The following is an 18,380-nucleotide window of genomic DNA, read 5'->3' as shown; positions in this document are numbered from 1 at the left end:
AATATAGAGGACAAACTTATGGAGAACAATGAAGCAGAAAAAAAAAGGGAGACTAAGGCAAAAGAACACAATTTAAGAATTAGAGAAATCAGTGACTCATTAAAAAGAACAACATCAGAATCATAGGGGTCCCAGAAGAGGAAGAGAGAGAAATAGGGGTAGAAGGGTTATGTGAGCAAATCATAGCGGAAAACTTTCTTAACCTGGGGAAAGACACAGACACCAAAATCCAGGAAGTACAGAGGGCTCCCATTAGATTAAAAAACCGACCATCAACAAGGCATATCATAGTCAAATTCACAAAATACTCAGACAAGGAAAGAATCATGAAAGCAGCAAAGGAAAAACAGTCCTTAACCTAGACAGATCAGGTTTGAAGGAGACCTATCCACAGAAACTTGGCAGGCCAGAAAGGAGTGGCAGGATATATTCAATGTGCTGAATCAGAAAAATTTGCAGCCAAGAATTCCTTATCTAGCCAGGCTGTCATTCAAAATAGAAGTAGAGATTAAAAGTTTCCCAGACAAACAAAAATTAAAGGAGTTCATGGTCACTAAACCTGCCCTGCAAGAAATTTTAAGGGGGACTCTGAGGGGAGAAAAGACAGAGAAAAAGACCAAAAGCAAAAAAGACTAGAAAGGACCAGAGAACACCACCAGAAACCCCAACTCTACAGGCAACATAATGGCAGTACTCACTCTAAATTTCACTAGACTAAATGCTCCAATCAAAAAACATAGGGTAACAGAATGGATAAGAAAACAAGATCCGTCTATATGCTGTTTACAAGAGACCCACTTTAGACCTAAAGACACCTTGAGATTGAAAGTAAGGGGATTGAGAACTATCTATCATGCTAATGGTCGCCAAAAGAAAGCCAGAGTAGCCATACTTAAATCAGACAATCTAGATCTTAAAATAAAGACTGTAACAAGAGATGCAGAAGGGCATTATATTATAATGAAGGGGTCTATCCATCAAGAGCTAACAATTGTAAACATTTATGCTCCAAATGTGAGAGTACCCAAATATATAAATCAATTAGTCACAAACAGAAAGAAACTCATTGATAATAATATCACAATAGTAGGGGACTTGAACACCCACCTACAGCAATGGACAGATCATCTAAACAGAAAATCAACAAGGACACAATGGCTTGGAATGACACACTGGACCAGATGGACTTCACAGATGTATTCAGAACATTTCATCCTAAAACAGTGGAATACATATTCTTCTCCAGTGCATATGGAACATTCTCCAGAATAGATCACATGCTGGAACACAAATCAGCCCTCAACAAGTACAAAAAGATTGAGATCGTACCATGCATATTTTCAGATCACAATGCTATGAAACTCAAAATCAAACACAAGAAAAAATTTGGAAAGATGACAAATACTTGGAGACTAAAGAACATCCTACTAAAGAATGAATGGGCTAACCAAGAAGTTAAAGAGGAAATTAAAAAGTACATAAATGATAACACCACAGCCCAAAACCTCTGGGATGGAGCAAAGGCAGTCATAAGGGGGAAGCATGTAGCAATCCAGGCCTTCCTAAAGAAGAAAGAAGGAAGAGGGTTGTGTCTCAGATACATAACCTAACCTTACACCTTAAGGAGCTGGAAAAAGAACAGCAAATAAAGCCCCAAACCATTAGAAGACAGGAAATAATAAAGATCAGAGCAGAAATCAATGCTATTGAAACCACACACACACACACACACACACACACACACACACCAGTAGAACAGATCAATGAAGCCAGGAGCTGGTTCTTTGAAAGAATTAACAAAATTGATAAACCCCTAGCCAGACTGGTCAAAAAGAAAAGGAAAGGATCCAAATAAATAAAATCAAGAATGAAAGAGGAGAGATCACAACCAACACAGTGGAAATAAAAACAAAAAAAGAGAATATTATGAGCAATTATACGCCAATAAAATGGGCAATCTGAAAGAAATAGACAAATTCCTGGAAACATATAAACTACCAAAAGTGAAACAGGAAGAAATAGAAAATTTGAACAGACCCATAACCAGTAAAGAAATTGAATCAGTAATCAAAAATCTCCCAAAAACAAGAGTCTAGGGCCAGATGGCTTTCCAGGGGAATTCTACCAAACATTTAAGGAAGAGTTAGCACCTATTCTCCTGAAGCTGTTCCAAAAAATAGAAATGGAAGGAAAACTTCCAAACTCTTTCTATGAAGCCAGCATTACCTTGATTCCAAAACCAGACAGAGACCCCACTAAAAAGGAGAACTATAGACCAATTTCCCTGATGAACATGGATGCAAAAACCTCAATAAGATACTAGCCAACTGGATCCAACATTAAAAGATTTATTCACCACAACAAAGTGGGATTTATACCTGGGATGCAGGTCTTGTTCAATATCCACAAAAAAATCAATGTGATTCATCCCATCAAAAAGAAAGGACAAGAACCACACGATCCTCTCAATAGATGCAGAGAAAGCATCTATTTGACAAAATACAGCATCCTTTCTTGATAAAAAACCCTCAAGAAAGTAGGAATAGAAGGATCCTACCTTGAGATCATAAAAGCCATATATGAACGACCCAACGTTAATATCTTCAATGGGGAAAAACAGAACTTTCCCCCTAAGGTCAGGAACAAGACAGGGGTGTCCACCCTCGCCACTGTTATTCAACACAGTATTGGAAGTCTTAGCCTCAGCAATCAGACAACACAAAGGAATAAAAGGCATCCAGATCGGCCAGGAGGAGGTCAAACTTTCATTCCTTGCACATGACCTGATATTCTATATGTAAAACCCAAAAGATTCCACCAAAAAATTGCTAGAACTGATCCACGAATTCAGCAAAGTCACAGGATATGAAATCAATGTACAGAAATCAGTTGCATTTCTATACATGAATAATGTAGCAACAGAAAGAGATATCAAGGAATCGATCCCATTTACAATTGCACTAAAAACCGTAAAATACCTAGGAATAAACCTAACCAAAGAGGCCAAAAATCTATACACTGAAAACTATAGAAAGCTTATGAAAGAAATTGAAGAAGACACCAAAAAATGGAAAAAGATTCCATGCTCCTGGATAGGAAGAACAAATATTGTTGCAATGTCAATACTACCCAAAGCAGTCTACATATTCAATGCAATCCCTATCAAAGTAACACCAGCATTCTTCACAGAGCTAGCACAAACAATCCTAAAATTGGTATGGAACCGGAAAAGACCCCGAATAGCCAAAGCAATCTTGAAAAAGAAAACCAAAGCAGGAGGCATCACAATTCCAGACTTCAAGCTATACTACAAAGCTGTAATCATCAAGATAGTATGGTACTGGCACAAAAACAGACACTCAGATAAATGGAACAGAATAGAGAACCCAGAAATGGACCCACAAACGTATGGCCAACTAATCTTTGACAAAGCAGGGAAGAATATCCAATAGAATAAAGAGAGTCTCTTCAGCAAGTGGTGCTGGGAAAACTGGACGGCGACATGCAGAAAAATGAACCTGGACCACTGTGTTACACCATACACAAAAATAAACTTAAAATAAACGAGAGACCTAAATGTAAGATAGGAAGTCATCAGAATCCTCGAGGAGAAAGCAGGTAAAAACCTCTTTGATCTTGACTGAAGCAACTTCTTACTCAACACGTCTCTGAGGCAAGGGAAACAGAAGCAAAAATGAATTATTGGGACCTCATCAAATAAAAAGCTTCGTGACAGCGAGGGAAACAATCAGCAAAACTAAAAGGCAACTGATGGAATGGGAGAAGATATTTGCAAACGACATATTAGATAAAGGGTTAGTATCCAAAATCGACAAAGAACATATCAAACTCAACACCCAAAAAACAAATAATCCAGTGAAGAAATGGGCAAAAGATATCAATAGATACTTCTCCAAAGAAGACATCCAGATGGCCAACCAACACATGAAAAAATGCTCAACATCACTCATCATCAGGGAAGTACAGATCAAAATCACGATGAGATATCACCTCACCCCTGTCAGAATGGCTAACATTCACAACTCAGGCAACAGCAGATGTTGGCGAGGATGCGGAGAGAGAGGATCTCTTTTGCAGTGCCAGTGAGAATGCAAACTGGTGCAGCCACTCTGGAAACAGTATGGAGGTTCCTCAAGAAAATTAAAAATAGAAGTACCCTACGACCCAGCAATCGCACTACTAGGTATTTATCCAAGGGATACAGATGTGCTGTTTTGAAGGGACACACACACCCCAGTGTTTAAAGCAGCACGATCGACAATAGCCAAAGTATGGAAAGAGCTCAAATGTCCATTGATGGATGAATGGATAAAGAAGATGTGGTGTATATATTCAATGGAGTCTTACTCGGCAATCAAAAAGAATGAAATCTTGCCATTTGCAACTACGCGGATGGAACTGGAGGGTATTATGCTAAGCGAAATTAGTCAGAGAAAGACAAATATCATATGACTTCACTCATATGAGGACTTTAAGACACAGAACAGAGAAACACAAGGGAAGGGAAGCAAAAATAATATAAAAACAGGGAGGGGGACAAAACATAAGAGACTCTTAAATATGGTGAAAAAACAGAGGGTTACTGGGGGGATTGTGGGAGGGGGGATGAGCTAAATGGGTAAGGGGCACTGAGGAATCTACTCCTGAAATCATGGTTCCACTATATGCTAACTAATTTGGATGTAAATTTAAAAATAATTAAATAAATAAGGGTGAATATCTGTCAGACTCAGGTAGATCGCTCCCTCACCCAGTGGTGTAAGGTGGTTAGGATAGAGCCGAGGGCCCGCATCTGCTGCCTCAGGGATAGACTGCCTATCTCATTTAAATCCCCCCTATGCCCTCGATAATGGGGGGAGGGGGCCCATAAAGGAATTCATAAAGGGAGAACCCAGTCTTAGCGGGGCTGCGCCCGATTCTTAACAAGGAGATCGGCCACACCTGGTCCCAGCGCAGGTGGGTTTCCTGACACGGTTTACTTAACTGCAGCTTCAGGGTTCAGCTCACTCATTCCCCCTTCCCGGAGCTCTGGGGTCCGCACGCAGCATGTAACCTCCAGGTGATCTTTAACCCCTCTGCCACCAGCCGCACCCCCTCAGCCACGAACGCTGGCCTGTCACGTGACCCCACAGCGACAGGGATCCCAAATCGTGGGATAATTTCCTTTGGAAGTAGTCCGGCCGCTTCTTGTGCCTTTTGCGTGCGAGCCGGGAAGGCTGCCACCCAGCCCGAGAAAGCGCACGCAAACGCCGACGGGTATTGGGGCCTCGGCCCCCGGGAAGCTCGGTGAAGGCCACCATCCCGCTTTCAAGTGGGGCTCCCCGACGCTCTGCACCCCGGGGGCGGCCTTGGGTCCCTGACGTGGGCCATTCCGGGCACACGTTTCACATTGCTCCCCCCCCCCCCCCGGGGCTGGGCCGGAGAGTGGGGGGGATGCCGGCTCACTAGTGTCGAGGGCTGGCCGGCCCACACGGGTGTCCCGATGGAACTGCGGGACGAGAGTTGGGGCCCGGGCCTCAGGAATGGCTACCCGGCCGTCTTCGCATTTCCACCATCCGCCCGGGAGGCAGCTTCCATTTTCAGTCCCACACCAGGTACTTTCGTGGTGTGAGTAATTCGGGTCCCACTGTGCCAGCGGGGTGGGGAACAGCGCGGCGGTTAAAGCCGCCGATTCCGCCGTTCCTTTGGAGGCCGCGAGCTTTGCCTCTCGGTCTGCCTTACGGTGCCCCCGTGCAGCCGTGGTGTTTCCCCATCCTTCGATGTCCCCGGCAATGCATGACTGCCACCCTTTTAGGGGCCCACAGAGCGTCCAAGAGTCCCAGGATTTCCTTACCATAGTTTACGTCTTTTCCTCCTGAGTGTATTAGACCCTTCTCTTTCTATAAAGCCGCATGCACGTGGAGGGGGGTGAAGGCATAGCGTTTGCGTGTATATTAACACGCGTCCCTGCCGCCAGCTGGAGGGCGCAGCTTCGCGTGATGAGCTCTGCCTTCTGTGTTAAAGTCCCTTGGGGGAGGGGTTTGGCCTCAGTGACGGAATTCGGCGTCACCACGGAGTTCCCTGCACGGCGTTCTCCCTCTTTCGCAAAACTGCTACTGTGGGTGAAACACTCGGCGCCGGGGTCCTCGAGAGGCTGGCCCCTCAAGTCTGCTCGGCTGGAGGACACCTCATCGGTGACTTCAATGCAGTCAGGGTCTGGCTGGCCGGGCCCGACGGGCAGCAGGGTTGCAGGGTTCAGGGTGGGCCCTGCTTCCAGGGGTATGTGCGGGTTCTCACGTAGCATTCCTGATATCTGACCATCCCGGCGTTGGGTGGCCAGTATTGTCCCTTGTACTCCATTAATGTCAGTACTGGATGTGTCGTTCGGACTGTCCATTCTCGTCCCATAGCTAACTCGTCAGCCTCAGACACTAAGAGGGCCGTGGCCGCAAGTGCCCATAGGCAGGGTGGCCAGCCTTGGGCCACGGAGTCAAGCTGCTCGGAGAGATATGCCACCGGGCCATGCCATGACATCTGAGTTAGGACTCCCACTGCAATACCAGTGCACTCATGGACGTAGAGAAAGAAAGGCTTGGTCGTGTCTGGGAGCCCCAAACCAGGCACATTAGTGAGGGCTCGCTTTGTTTCCCAAAGACCTTCTTCTGGGCCGATTCCCACATCAGGCGCTCCTGCTCTCCCCGCTTTGTAGCTTCATAGGATGGTTTCACCAGGACTGAATAGTTATGTATCCAGATTCTACAGCAACCTGTGGCCCCGAGATACTCCCGAACCTGGCATCAGGTTGACGGGACCAGGACTGAACAAAAAGCCTACTTCCTCTCTGGCCGAGTTGGCGCTTCCCCTGGGAGAGGTAAAGCCAGATATTTGACTTTCTCTTGACAGATTTGGGTCTTTTTCCTTGAGACCTTGTAGCCGGTTTCCCATAGGAGGGTAAGGAGTTGCCAAGTTCCTTCCACGCAGTCCTCCAGGGACCTTCCGGCCAGCAGTAATCATCTAGGTACTGAAGCAGGACACAGCCATGTCGATCCGCTGGGAAGGCTTTTAAGTCAGAAGCTAATGCAGTATGGAAAATGGTTGGGGGGGTTTTGAATCCCTGAGGCAATCCGGTCCAAGTCAACTGGCCCTTGTCACCACCATTTTCGGGATCCTCCCACTGGAAGGAAAAGATCGATTGGCTCTGGAGGGTCAGGCAGTCGGGGAGGTACAGGAATTCATGGATGGCTTCATGGCCGCCTAAACTGCATCCCTGAGGCAGCAGGAAGGGACAGCCTGTCTGATTGTCCGTGGAACCCATAATAGTGGCTTGTCTCTATGAGAGGGGGCCTACGTGTTGTGTCACCACCAAGTGTTCTGCCCCAGTATCTACCGTGAAGTCAATGGGTCGCCATCCCCCCCCCCCCCACATTCATTTGGACCATAGGCTCTTGGGGGCCTAACAAAATAGAGCCGGGCTGCCCTCGTCCTCCTCATAGTCCTCCTTGGTGGCTAGCCCCATAAAATCACCTCATGGGGGCCCCATGAGGCCGTGATGTTGGTTGGCACCGGCCCTGGACCACTTGGCCTCTTCCTTTCGGCTTGAGGCCCTGCTGAAAATTACCCAGCTGCGGGGGACACTCATTTTCCCAGTGGCCCTCCCGGCGACAGTACGCACGCTGGTTCCGTCCTAACTTTGGTCCTGGGTGAGACCCACCCCCTCCCCGACGTTCCCCTTTTTGGCCCTGGCCTCGCCCCTGCGGGGCACCTTTCCGGGAGGGATCTGACCACTCCACCGAGGCAGCAGCTAACAAGTCTGCCTTTTTCTGCCTTTTTTTTTGTCACGGTTGACAAACCCCTCAGTTGCCACTTTCAGCAACCGACTGGCATTCATGCTGGTGAAACCCTGCAGCTTTTGCAGCCTGTGCCGGATGTCCCTTTGGGCCTGAGCTACGAAAGCCACGCTGACCATCCGCTGGTTAACGGGCGCCTCCGGGTCAAAAGGGATGTAGAGACGAAATGCCTCACATAGTCTCTCACAGGACTGGCTAGGGCTCTCCTCGGGTCCCTGGAGCACTTCTGATGTCTTACTCCTATTTATGGCCTTTGCCCCCTTCCTTCATGCCATTTAGAAGGGCTTCTTGCTACCCTTCAGTCCTTGCGAGCCCTCCATCTACGTTTGAGTCATTTGGGTCCCATTTGGGGTCCTCCCCGGGGAAGTGAGCCTGAGCCTATGCCTGGGTATCTAGCATCCCAGCCGGGGCACTCTCCTCTAACCATTTTAGGGCCGCCTGGGTAATTCAGCGACGCTCCTCCATGTGGAAGGGGGTCGGGAGGAGTTGACGGCAGTCCGTCCAGGTAGGTTTATGGGTTTGAGTTACGGACTGCATTAGTTCAATCGCAGCCTGGGGCTTCTCTATAGGAGGGAGTTCAGGAGGTCCAGAGTGGTAAAGGGTTGGTACACAAAAACACGCTGGCCTCCTCAGATCTGGCCTTCCTGATCATAATAGACAGGTCCCCTAGTTTCCCTCAGTGGCACCTGTAGGGCTCCCCGGTATTGCTACAGGGAGGGACTGTCTCTGCTGGCCTGATTTTCTGGGTGCCTTCCGGGAGGGGTGTATGGGGTTAGGACCGGTGGTCCGGGCGAGCCGGTCACAGCCGGAGAGGCCGGTGGTGCTAGAGGTGGTGAGGACTCGGGACTACGGGCAGCCTCCGGTGGGGTTTCAGCAGCCGGGGTGGCCGGAGGTGCAGGTGGCAGTGAGGGCTGCAGAGGGGCACATAGCGGTGGGGTTTCCTCAGGCTCTGCCGACAGTATGGGTTTTTCAGTTTCCGGCCAGCATTTGGAGGAAGCCGTGGCGCGAGCCATCATAACTTTGCAGCTCTCTTTGATACAGACTTTCAGCCAAGGCGGCCGGGATAGGACCAGGTCTTGCCAACAGTCAATGTAAGGACATTGGTCGGGGCGGCCTGGATCCCCCACAACGACCCCGAACACTCGGCCAACCAGTTCCTTATCAAGTGAGCGCTCGGAGGGCCAGCCTACCGCAAACAATGTTCCATCAGTTTCACAGAATGTCTGGAGCTTTCTGGGAGTTAATTTCACACCATAATCTCCTGAATATCCCTTTTTGAATTTTCTCGACAGACACTCTAGGGGAGCCGGTTTACTCTGCTTTCCACCCATTTCCTCCCCCTGACGGACAACTTTCATGCACAAGAGAGGAAAAAGGGGGAAGGGGGGGCTAATTTGGAGAGGACGTACATTGCTTTGTCCGTTTCCCGCCACTCTCCTCTCAGAGATATTTCAGGAGCCCCTCAGCATTGGCAGGTTCCGTATTAATCCCTGACCAGGATCAGATTCCTGAGGAAGCCTGACGCCGTCTTCAGCCATATGAGGTTGCCACGGAACCACGGATCGGGACTCAACACTGGCTTTGGCCCTTGGTCAGGTTGGAACCTTTCCATTGTCTATCACTTTCACACACAGTCACACAGCGACTCCAACCTGCTGCCCAGTGCCCAGCGCCTTAGAGTTGTGGTTTCGTTCCTTTTTCCTTAGGGAACTACTCAGGCAACTCTGGGACTCTGGGGGGTGATCAGGCTCTCCTTCTTCCTCTTAGAGTCAGGTCTACCAAAAGGAACCCCAGGTTCTTACCAGTCTGTTGGGCGGCGCTCCCTGAGCTGGTTCCTGGGCCTCACCGTGTGTGTGTGTGTGTGTGTGTGTGTGTGTCCTTTGTGCATCCGGGTCCTTGCCCTGATGAGCTGGGATGGGCTAGTCTCCTATGGATCAAGTGGTCTGCTGGTGGTAGGCGAGGTCGCCTCTCCCGGTACCCCGAGGTTGGTACCCCCGGCGACGGGGGGGGGGGGGAGGTGGAAATGCACCGTCTCCGAATCCTAGATGAGCCCTCATGTAATGTAATGGGACTGAGGTTTGTACAGACAGAGTCGTGACACCAAGGCTTTCCTTTCTAGGAAGGAACTTGATTCATGCCCTCACGGGCTCAGTGGGTTCGTACCTGAAAAGCTGAGCCCCGAGTGCAGCGGGTTGTGGCCTTTTGTACGATTTCTACTTCTTTGTCTCCCATACATGGTGACATGCAGACATGCAGTCTGGGTGGTCTATGTTAGAGTTGTGAGGAATGTCACCTGTGCGCACATAGCCTCCCTTGTCTTGAGGTTTTCACCACATTCCTTAGGTGTGACAGTGCCTGGAGCATATTGGTACAGACCTCGTAGTTCTGAAGGTACCTAAAGCAGTGAGAAACTTAGTATTTAAAAAAGAAGGATGGGGAGCCCGAAAGGTCAGTCGGTTGAGCATCTGACTCTTGATTTCGGCTCAGATCATGATCTCAGGGTTGGTGGGTTCGGCTCCCACTCCCCCCCCCCCCCGGCTCTCTCTGCTGTCAGCACAGAGTCTGCTTCAGATCCTGGGTCTCCATCTCCCTCTCTCTGTCTCTGCCCCTCACCCCCCTCCCACAGCGCACTCTCTCTCTCTCTCACTCTTAAAAATAAACATTTATAAATAAATAAACTAAAATAAAAAAGAAGGACAGTGGCCAACACTAGGAAATAAGTTTCGCTTTCAAAATCCTCTGGCGAGAATGGCGATGGGCATGTGTGCGCAGGAACATTCTTGAATTTCCCTCACTCCCGGCAAGGCCTGGAGGCCCCGGTGAGCAGCGCGACACCCTCTCTGTGGGGCCCGGCATTGCAACCGCTTTACTGACATCCGTCACTCACAAGCGAGAAAGGCAGGACGAAGGAATAAGGCATCAGTGGATGCCACGGCACAGAGGGCACGCTTTCCCAAGGCCACAGAGCCCCCCTTCACTCTGGGGACACACGGGTGCTGTGAAACTGGTGTCTGATTAACTCCCACCAGAGGAAACTCTGGCATGACCATGGCACTTTATCCATCATTACTGCCATCACCTTACGGGACCGTGGTGTCCACAACTGGTGACTTTTCACGCAGAACTCCATTAAAGGAGCCTCACGTTGCTAAAGAGTCCTCAGAGACAAAGGTTGAACTGAGAATTTAATGCTTTTTAAAAAGGGGGCCCGCGTTCACTTTGGCAGCGCATACGCCAAAATTGGAACGACGCAGAGAAGAGGGGCATGGCCTCTGCACTTCACTGACCCTTACTCGTTTGGGTTTTTTCCTACGCTGGTCTTCTCACACAAAGACAGCGGAGGTACGACTTCTTCTTTACAAGGAGGGATTATTCTAGAACACTGCTCCGACCGTTTCCTTACTCTTGCTCTGAGCAGCAGTAAACCAACAGGCCCCCTTTTAGTGTTTGGAATTGGGGTGCTCTCAAGGATGTGAAAGGTGACAAAATGCTTCCGAGCTGGGGAAGGATCAATAATGTGCTTTCCTCGGCCGGTGGGGGGAGGGGGAAAAAAAGGGAGAAGAGCCTCTTTCTGGCCTTGATGGAATCCCTTCTCATTTTTCTTTTAAAGCCGCAGAACCTGTGTGCCAGAATGGCTTCTAGTCCCCAGTCTCCTCCGCAAAAGGGCGGGTAGTGACCAGAATTGGAAACACAACGTATGCATGTTCGGTGGCCGCCTTCCCATAAATCCCCGTGAGTAACCTCTTAGGAGGTTTCCCCCAGAGTCCAGGGTTCGGCCTGAACTTGTCAGCATGGATGGAGCTCATCTCTAGAAGAAACACTGCTCTCTCACTAGGGACTCCTCCCACCCCATTTTGCACATACTTGTGGTCCCGAAGGAGCAAGGTGGGGATGACGATGGGGTGAGGGAGGGCGGGATGGTAGAGAGCTACAGGTCAGTGCCGAGTCATCATGGGCACTCGGGGGAACTTCTGTGACATGCAGGGCCTCCAGATGGTGACTCAGGGAGGTCTCCTCATGAAAGGAGGCCTCCTTGTCATTCTGTGTAAATGGCATTTCCTTTGCAATTTGCATACGCACCCTACTTGTTCCCGTTTGATACACAAAGGCAAAGGCACAGAGAATTTTTCTCTTTATTGATAACACAACTGCGGAGGAGAAAAGGGTGGCAGGGGCAACAAGGCGGCCCGGGTGTCAGTGGCACCGGAAGAACCCATCTCCAATCTGGCTTCTGAACGAGAGCGACATTCTAGGGCCTGTCCAGCATTAGGATGACCAGGTGTTCCGGGTTAGTAGGTGGGGTAGTTGTGGGCATTGATGCCCTCTCATCTCTCCTGAGCTTGGCTCTCCTGTTCTTAAACCAAACCTGCAGTCAGAGGGAAAAAGGGATCGGTTTAGTACATCGAACAGTTAACGTCCGAAGACAAAAGCCACTACCTACGTGCAAGTGTGTGCTGTGCGCCACTATTTCATGCTGCGCCAAGGGAAGCTGTTTGCTCAGGGAAGTTACCACCACACCCCCTCCCTTTAGCTCCCCCTTAGCGAGCACCAGCTATGTGCCAAATTCCGGAGTAGGCTTATCACTTTGTCCCTCTCTTCCCAATTTTAAGATTCAAATGGTCTTTTCAGGTATCGGATGCAGGTCTACTTAGGAGTTGCACCCGCTTCTTGCGGATCCTGGATTCTTACTACCTGGTAACAGGATAAAGAAGGGTCTGTATCCTGGCGGCTGACGACCACCTGTTACCGCCAGTTACCTCCTGCCGTCTCCTCACTAGGGACAGTGTCACCTTGTTTGGGGGATAATGTGGGCATTGTCAATAGGGGGCCCTATTTAAGGTCATATTGAGGGGAACAGCTTCCTATTTGACAAGCCTATCTTCGGTGCAAAGTAAATAATTAATAGGAAGAAACGCGTTGGGTTTTCAGACAGATTTCCTTCAAGGATGTCTAAGGGGTCATTACTCCTCCGAAACCTCTTGAGAGTAAAAAGCAGTCTGGCAAGGGAGGCCTCGTCATGGGGTCCCATGGAGTTTGTGGCTCGTCTCACTGGGGCGTGAGAGTTGCGGGGGCCAGGCACACTGCCTTGATACTTCAACCCGTAGTGTTAAGGAAAGTGGAGACCAACGTGACCCGAATGAACTAAAATGCTCAAGACTCTTTGGCCGCCCGGGAGTCTAGGGGAAAGAGGCACACCATCGTCACCGTCGTCAATTCTGCATGCTCCAACTTGCCCCACCCTACAAACCTTTCCGGGCTCAGGGCCAGGTCAGCTCACTGTACTCTGGCCACAGTTCCAGGATCCCGGACCCGAGCCGCTGTTGTCCAGCAGGGCAGGGCAGGGCAGGGCAGGGCCCCTCGGAGCTGCTACACAACCAGGAGGTCCCAATCCCATCCCTTTTTCTTAAGGCAAGGTGAAACAGCACTTTAGGAAGGTGGATGACAACAATGAGGGTAAAGGGGTCATGAAATGGCTTCTTCTTCCTAAATACCTGCCCGATAGTTTTGCAAACAAGCAAACAAAACGGTCAGTTAGACTTGACTATCTTCTCGGTGTCCTAGTTAATGGGGTTAACATTAGATTGAAATCCCTTCAGAAGTTTCCAAACTACGCATCTTGAGTGGCACAAAAGGCCTTCTCTCCCTGCCTGAGGCCTCACGCTTGCACTATTTTAAGATTTGTGGTATTTCTGCTGCATAAATACATAGCTTCAACAAGGCCGATGTGATAGAACTCATTCCGGGCGGGGGGGGGGGGGAATCTGAACATACCAGTGGTCAAATACCCATAAACATAAGATAACAAAAGCTGGCTGTTGTATGGGCTGTATTCTCTCTTCTTAAAATTTTTAAAAAATGTTTATTTACTTATTTTGAGAGAGAGAGAGAGAGAGAGGGGGGGGGGGAAGTGGGGGAGGGGCAGAGAAAGAGGGAGAGAGAATCTCAAGCAGGCTCCGTGCTGTCAGCCTAGAGCCTGATGGGGGGCTCAAACTCACAAACAGTAAGATCATGACCTGAGCTGAAACCAAGAGTCAGAGGCTTAATCGACTGAGCCACCCGGGCGCCCTGATATGGGCTGTATTCTCAACATTGGCTTTACAAAACAGTTCTGTTTGCAAAAGAAAGGAGGAAACCATGTATTAAGTTTCTTGGAGAAATTCAGCTGTCTGGTTGGGAAATCTGTGAGAACACTGTTTTCTCCCTGATTTGTGTCTTGTGGCCTCTTTCCCCTTCAGAATGCCACTTCGAGTGCATTAGGAAACCCAGGAAGGAGAAAGAGCTAGTCACCAAACCTTAACGTTTTTCTTTTCCTCTGCAATACGCCTTGTCAGCCTGAAAAAGCGATCCCAGTCTGCTCCCAACCTTTCCAGTCTGAGCCAGGCCCGGGGCCCCAGTCTGCAGTGTTGGGATGCCACTACTCAACGGTCAGCTCTGTTGGGCTGCTTTTCAGGTACTCCCACCACCAGATCTGCAACTGTTCTTTTTTGAGAAATCTTTTAAAGTTTATTTACATTTTTTAGTAATCTCTACACCCAGCATGGGTCTCGAACCCACGGCCCGATATCAAGAGTTACATGCTCCTCCGACCGAGCCAGCCAGGCGCCCCTGCAACTCCTTTCCATCAATGCACTCACACATGTACTCTGCAGCAAAGCCGATACACCCAGCCTGACTTCCTTTCCTTTCTTTTTTGGGCAAATATCACTTTGCTGTAACTTAAGTGGGGTTTTTTTTTTTTTGGGGGGGGGTCACCTTTTTACGGCATGACCTACTAATTAGTCAAAAGTGCCTGAGGGAATGAAAGTATTTAAAATTAACACAATGACTCTATCCCCAAATAAGGGCCACCCAACCCCCAGCCGACCAAATTCCACAAAACTCAACTCTTCAAAATAGCATCACCAACATGAAAAAAATTCTTAAAATGTTAGAAATCCTCAAGAGAATATGTGCTTACGTGTTTAGTGGATTTGTAGAATTTGTGTAGTATCCAGAAGGCCTATTTTGACTGACATGTAGTTCTTCTCTAACCTTTTTGCCCTTCTTAGGTCAATTAATACTCATTCAGTACTGGGTGTTTTTTTTTTTTTGTTTTTTGTTTTTTTTGCTTGTTTCATACTTTAGGCAAATTTTCAAAGCCTGCAAACCGTTCCCCCATTCTCACCGTAACGTGACTGTCCCAGCAATGTTTTCAGGTTGATGCATCAAAATATTCCAGAAAATTAGAACGTAGAGCTCTCACTCCCCACATTGCCTTACCAAACACTTAAAAACAACAGCAAGAGGACTGGGTTCTCGAACTTTGAAGCTGTCCCTCCACCATCAGTCTCAGCTTCACTAAACAGACACTGGTTACTCATATAGCGTGTTCTGAGCATACATTTCTCCCTCACCCCAATGTTTTTTTTTTAATGTTTATTTTTGAGAGAGAGAGAGAGAGAGAGAGAGAGAGACAGAGCACGAGCAGGGGAGGGGCACAGAGAGAGGGAGACACGGAATCCGAAGCAGGCTCCAGGCTCTGAGCTGTCAGCCCAGAGCCCGACGCGGGGCTCGAACCCACGGACTGTGAGATCATGACCTGAGCCGAAGTCAGACGCTCAACCAACTGAGCCTCCCAGGCGCCCCCACCCCAAAGTTTATAAATTCACCCACTTCTCTAAGAGCTTATGCCTGGCTTTAACTTAGTATAACCAATCCCTCTCATAACCTGCTCCTCTGTGCATTAATTTGAATACTTCCACAGTAAGCCTGAGCCCCAATATGTCTCCACACATGACTCTTCAAAGGATATCTGTGTTTTGGGTGGTGGGTTCGGCCCTGCAGCCGGCTCTGTGCTGACAGCTCGGAGCCTGGAACCTGCTTCGGATTCTGCGTCTCCCTCTCTCTCTGCCCCTCCCCCGCTCACCCTTAAAAAAATTTTTTTAAGTAATAAATGAACATTAAAAAAATTTAAGAGAAAGGAATCATGTTCCCTCGGGTAATGGGAAACATCCGTAAGCTGGAGTTCACATACCCCATTTTTCACCCACAAAGACTCCTAAAGTCGATTTATTTGCCAAAGTTAAAAAAGAAAACCGAAACATACCAACTTGAGAACCCCTGGAACAGAAGTGTCACAAACCCTAAAGCCGGTTTCAGAATGGCTGCCCGGCCATTCAGGTTTACTGACCTGCACTCTGGTTTCGGTCACATTCATGCAGCTTGCAAGTTCTCTTCTGCGGGGAGAAAACCACAAATGTTTAGTATTTGGAGCTGTGGATAAAGTGAAATGTACAGATATACATTTTATGCTTGTTTTAAAACGTGTACCCTCCCCTCAAGAGCCCACCCCCCAAGTAAATTTTTCTGTAATTCCCAGTTCCAGGCTTGCTACGGTTTCCCCTCAAAATTTAAGGTAGCATTAACATCTTGGTAGTCAAGATAAATAATTTTATTGCACTATTTAAAAAAAGAAAAATTCGGGGCTCCGGGGTGGCTCAGTTGGTTAAGCATCCGACTTCGGTTCAGGTCATGATCTCATGGTTTGTGGGTTCGAGCCCCGCATTGGACTCTGTGCTGACAGGTCAGAGCCTGGAACCTGCTTTGGATTCTGTGTCTCCCTCTCTTTCTGTTCCCTCCTCCACTTGCACTCTGTCTCTCTCTCAAAAATAAATAAACACTAAAAAATCTTTTAAATAAAAAATAAAAAATTAATGCAAACAAATTATCACAGTTTTATTTACTTATTTATTTATTTATTATTTTTTAAGTAAGCTCTATACCCAACGTGGGGTTTGAACTCACAACCCCGAGATCAAGAGTCACATGCTCTGCTGACTGAGACAGCCAGGTGCCCCTCCAACTTTTTAAAATTTATTTAAAAAATTTTTAAGTAGGCTCTATGTCCTAAGTGGGGCTCAAAGTCTTGACCCTGAGATCAAGAGTCACACGCTCTTCTGACTGAGCCAGCCAGGTGACCCCCTCCCTCAAAATTTTATTTATTTATAAAAAGTTTTTAATGTTTATTATGATTTGTTTTTTGAGAGAGAGACAGACAGAGAGTAAGCAGGGGACGGGCAGAGAGAGAGAGGGAAACACCGAATCTGAAGCAGGCTCCAGGCTCTGAGCTGTCAGCACAGGGCCCGACGCCGGGCTCGAACTCACAAACCACGAGATCATGACCTGAGCCGAAATCGGACGCTTAACCACCCAGCCACCCAGGCGCCCGCCTCAAAATTGTAAGTGAAAGGATCCAGGCCTACAGCTAGCTGCAGGAGAGTACCTTATTCTCCTTAGCCTGATTCCAATAAAATTTTATTTACAAAAAGCTACCAACACAGACAATAAAAAAAAATGTATAAATTATACTACATCAAAATTAAAAACTTCTGTAGACCAAAGTACAAAATCAATAAAGTGAGGTGTACCTGGCTGGCTCAGTCAGTTAAGTGCCTGACTCTTGATTTAGGCTCAGGTTATGATCTCATGGTTTGTGGGGTTGAGTCCCACGTCAGGCTCTGTGCTGAGTGTGGATTGTGCTTAGGATTCTCTCCCTCCCTCTTCCCCCTCTCCAACTAGCACATATGCACTCAGGTGCGTGTGGGTTCTCTCTCTCTCCCCCAAAATAAATTTTCAAACTTCAAAAAGATCAGTAGAGTGACAAGGCAACCCTTCAAATGGGAGAAAATATGTGCAAATCATATATCTGATAAGGAGTTAACATCCACAATATATTAAGGACTACAACTGAATAAATAAACAAGCAACCGGTTAAGAACTGGGCAAAGGCCTTGGATAGACATTTCTCCAAAGATGATTTTAAAATGGCCATGAAAAGATGCTCAACATCACTAATTAGTCATTAAGGAAATGCAAACCAAAACCACACTGCTACCTCATACCGTTAGAATGGATACTATCAAAAAAAAAAAAAAAACACCAAAAACCAGAAAATAACAAGTGCTGGTGAGGATGTGGAGAAATTGGAACCCTTGTGCAGCCGCTAAGAAAAACAGTTCGGTTCAGGTCATAATCTCATGGTTTGTGGGTTCGAGTTTGTGGGTTTGAGCGCTGCTCAAAAATTTAAACATAGAAATTACCAAATGACCCGACAATTCCATTTCTGAGTATATACCTGAAAGAACTGAACACAGGGTCTCGGAAAGATATTTTGACACCTATGTGCCTAGCAGTGTAATTCCCAAGAGCCAAAAAGTGGAAGCAACCCAAGTGCTCATTAATACTAAATGGATAGGGGCGCCTGGGTGGCTCAGTCAGTTAAGCGTCCGACTTCGGCTCAGGTCATGTTCTCCCGGTTTGTGAGTTCAAGCTCCGCATCGGGCTCTGTGCTGACAGCTTGGAGCCTGGAGCCTGGAGCCTGCTTCGGCTTCCGTGTCTCCCTCTCTTGATCAAGAGTGAGATTCTTAACCCACTGAGCCATCCAGCCACCCCTATAGGTAGAATCTAAAAAACAAAACAGAGATAGACAACCAAAAAGACAGACTGTAATACAGAGAAGAAACTGACGGTTCCCAGAGGGGAATTGGGTCGGGG

At 47.9% G+C, this 18,380-nt stretch overlaps 1 protein-coding gene across 1 annotated transcript in view; it reads right to left on the bottom strand.

Annotated features, from left to right (window-relative positions):
- Window positions 1-11,962: 11,962 nt before the first annotated feature.
- The window catches only part of LOC109250745 (rhox homeobox family member 1-like), a 34,133-nt gene continuing 27,715 nt past the window's right edge, over window positions 11,963-18,380 (bottom strand). Inside the window, exons 3-4 of the mRNA XM_019421849.2 lie at window positions 16,018-16,063; window positions 11,963-12,213 (exon numbers count right to left, since the gene is read on the bottom strand). Coding sequence (XP_019277394.2) covers window positions 12,097-12,213; window positions 16,018-16,063 — 163 coding nt within the window. The 3' untranslated portion in view covers window positions 11,963-12,096. The remainder of the gene's footprint in view (window positions 12,214-16,017; window positions 16,064-18,380) is intronic.

This window comes from Panthera pardus, unplaced genomic scaffold (genome assembly GCF_024362965.1).
Source record: "Panthera pardus isolate Hobbes unplaced genomic scaffold, ASM2436296v1 HiC_scaffold_27, whole genome shotgun sequence".
Taxonomy (NCBI): Eukaryota; Metazoa; Chordata; class Mammalia; order Carnivora; family Felidae; genus Panthera; species Panthera pardus.
The sequence above is the reverse complement of the archived record's forward strand: the minus strand, read 5'-3'. Positions and strand labels throughout refer to the sequence as shown.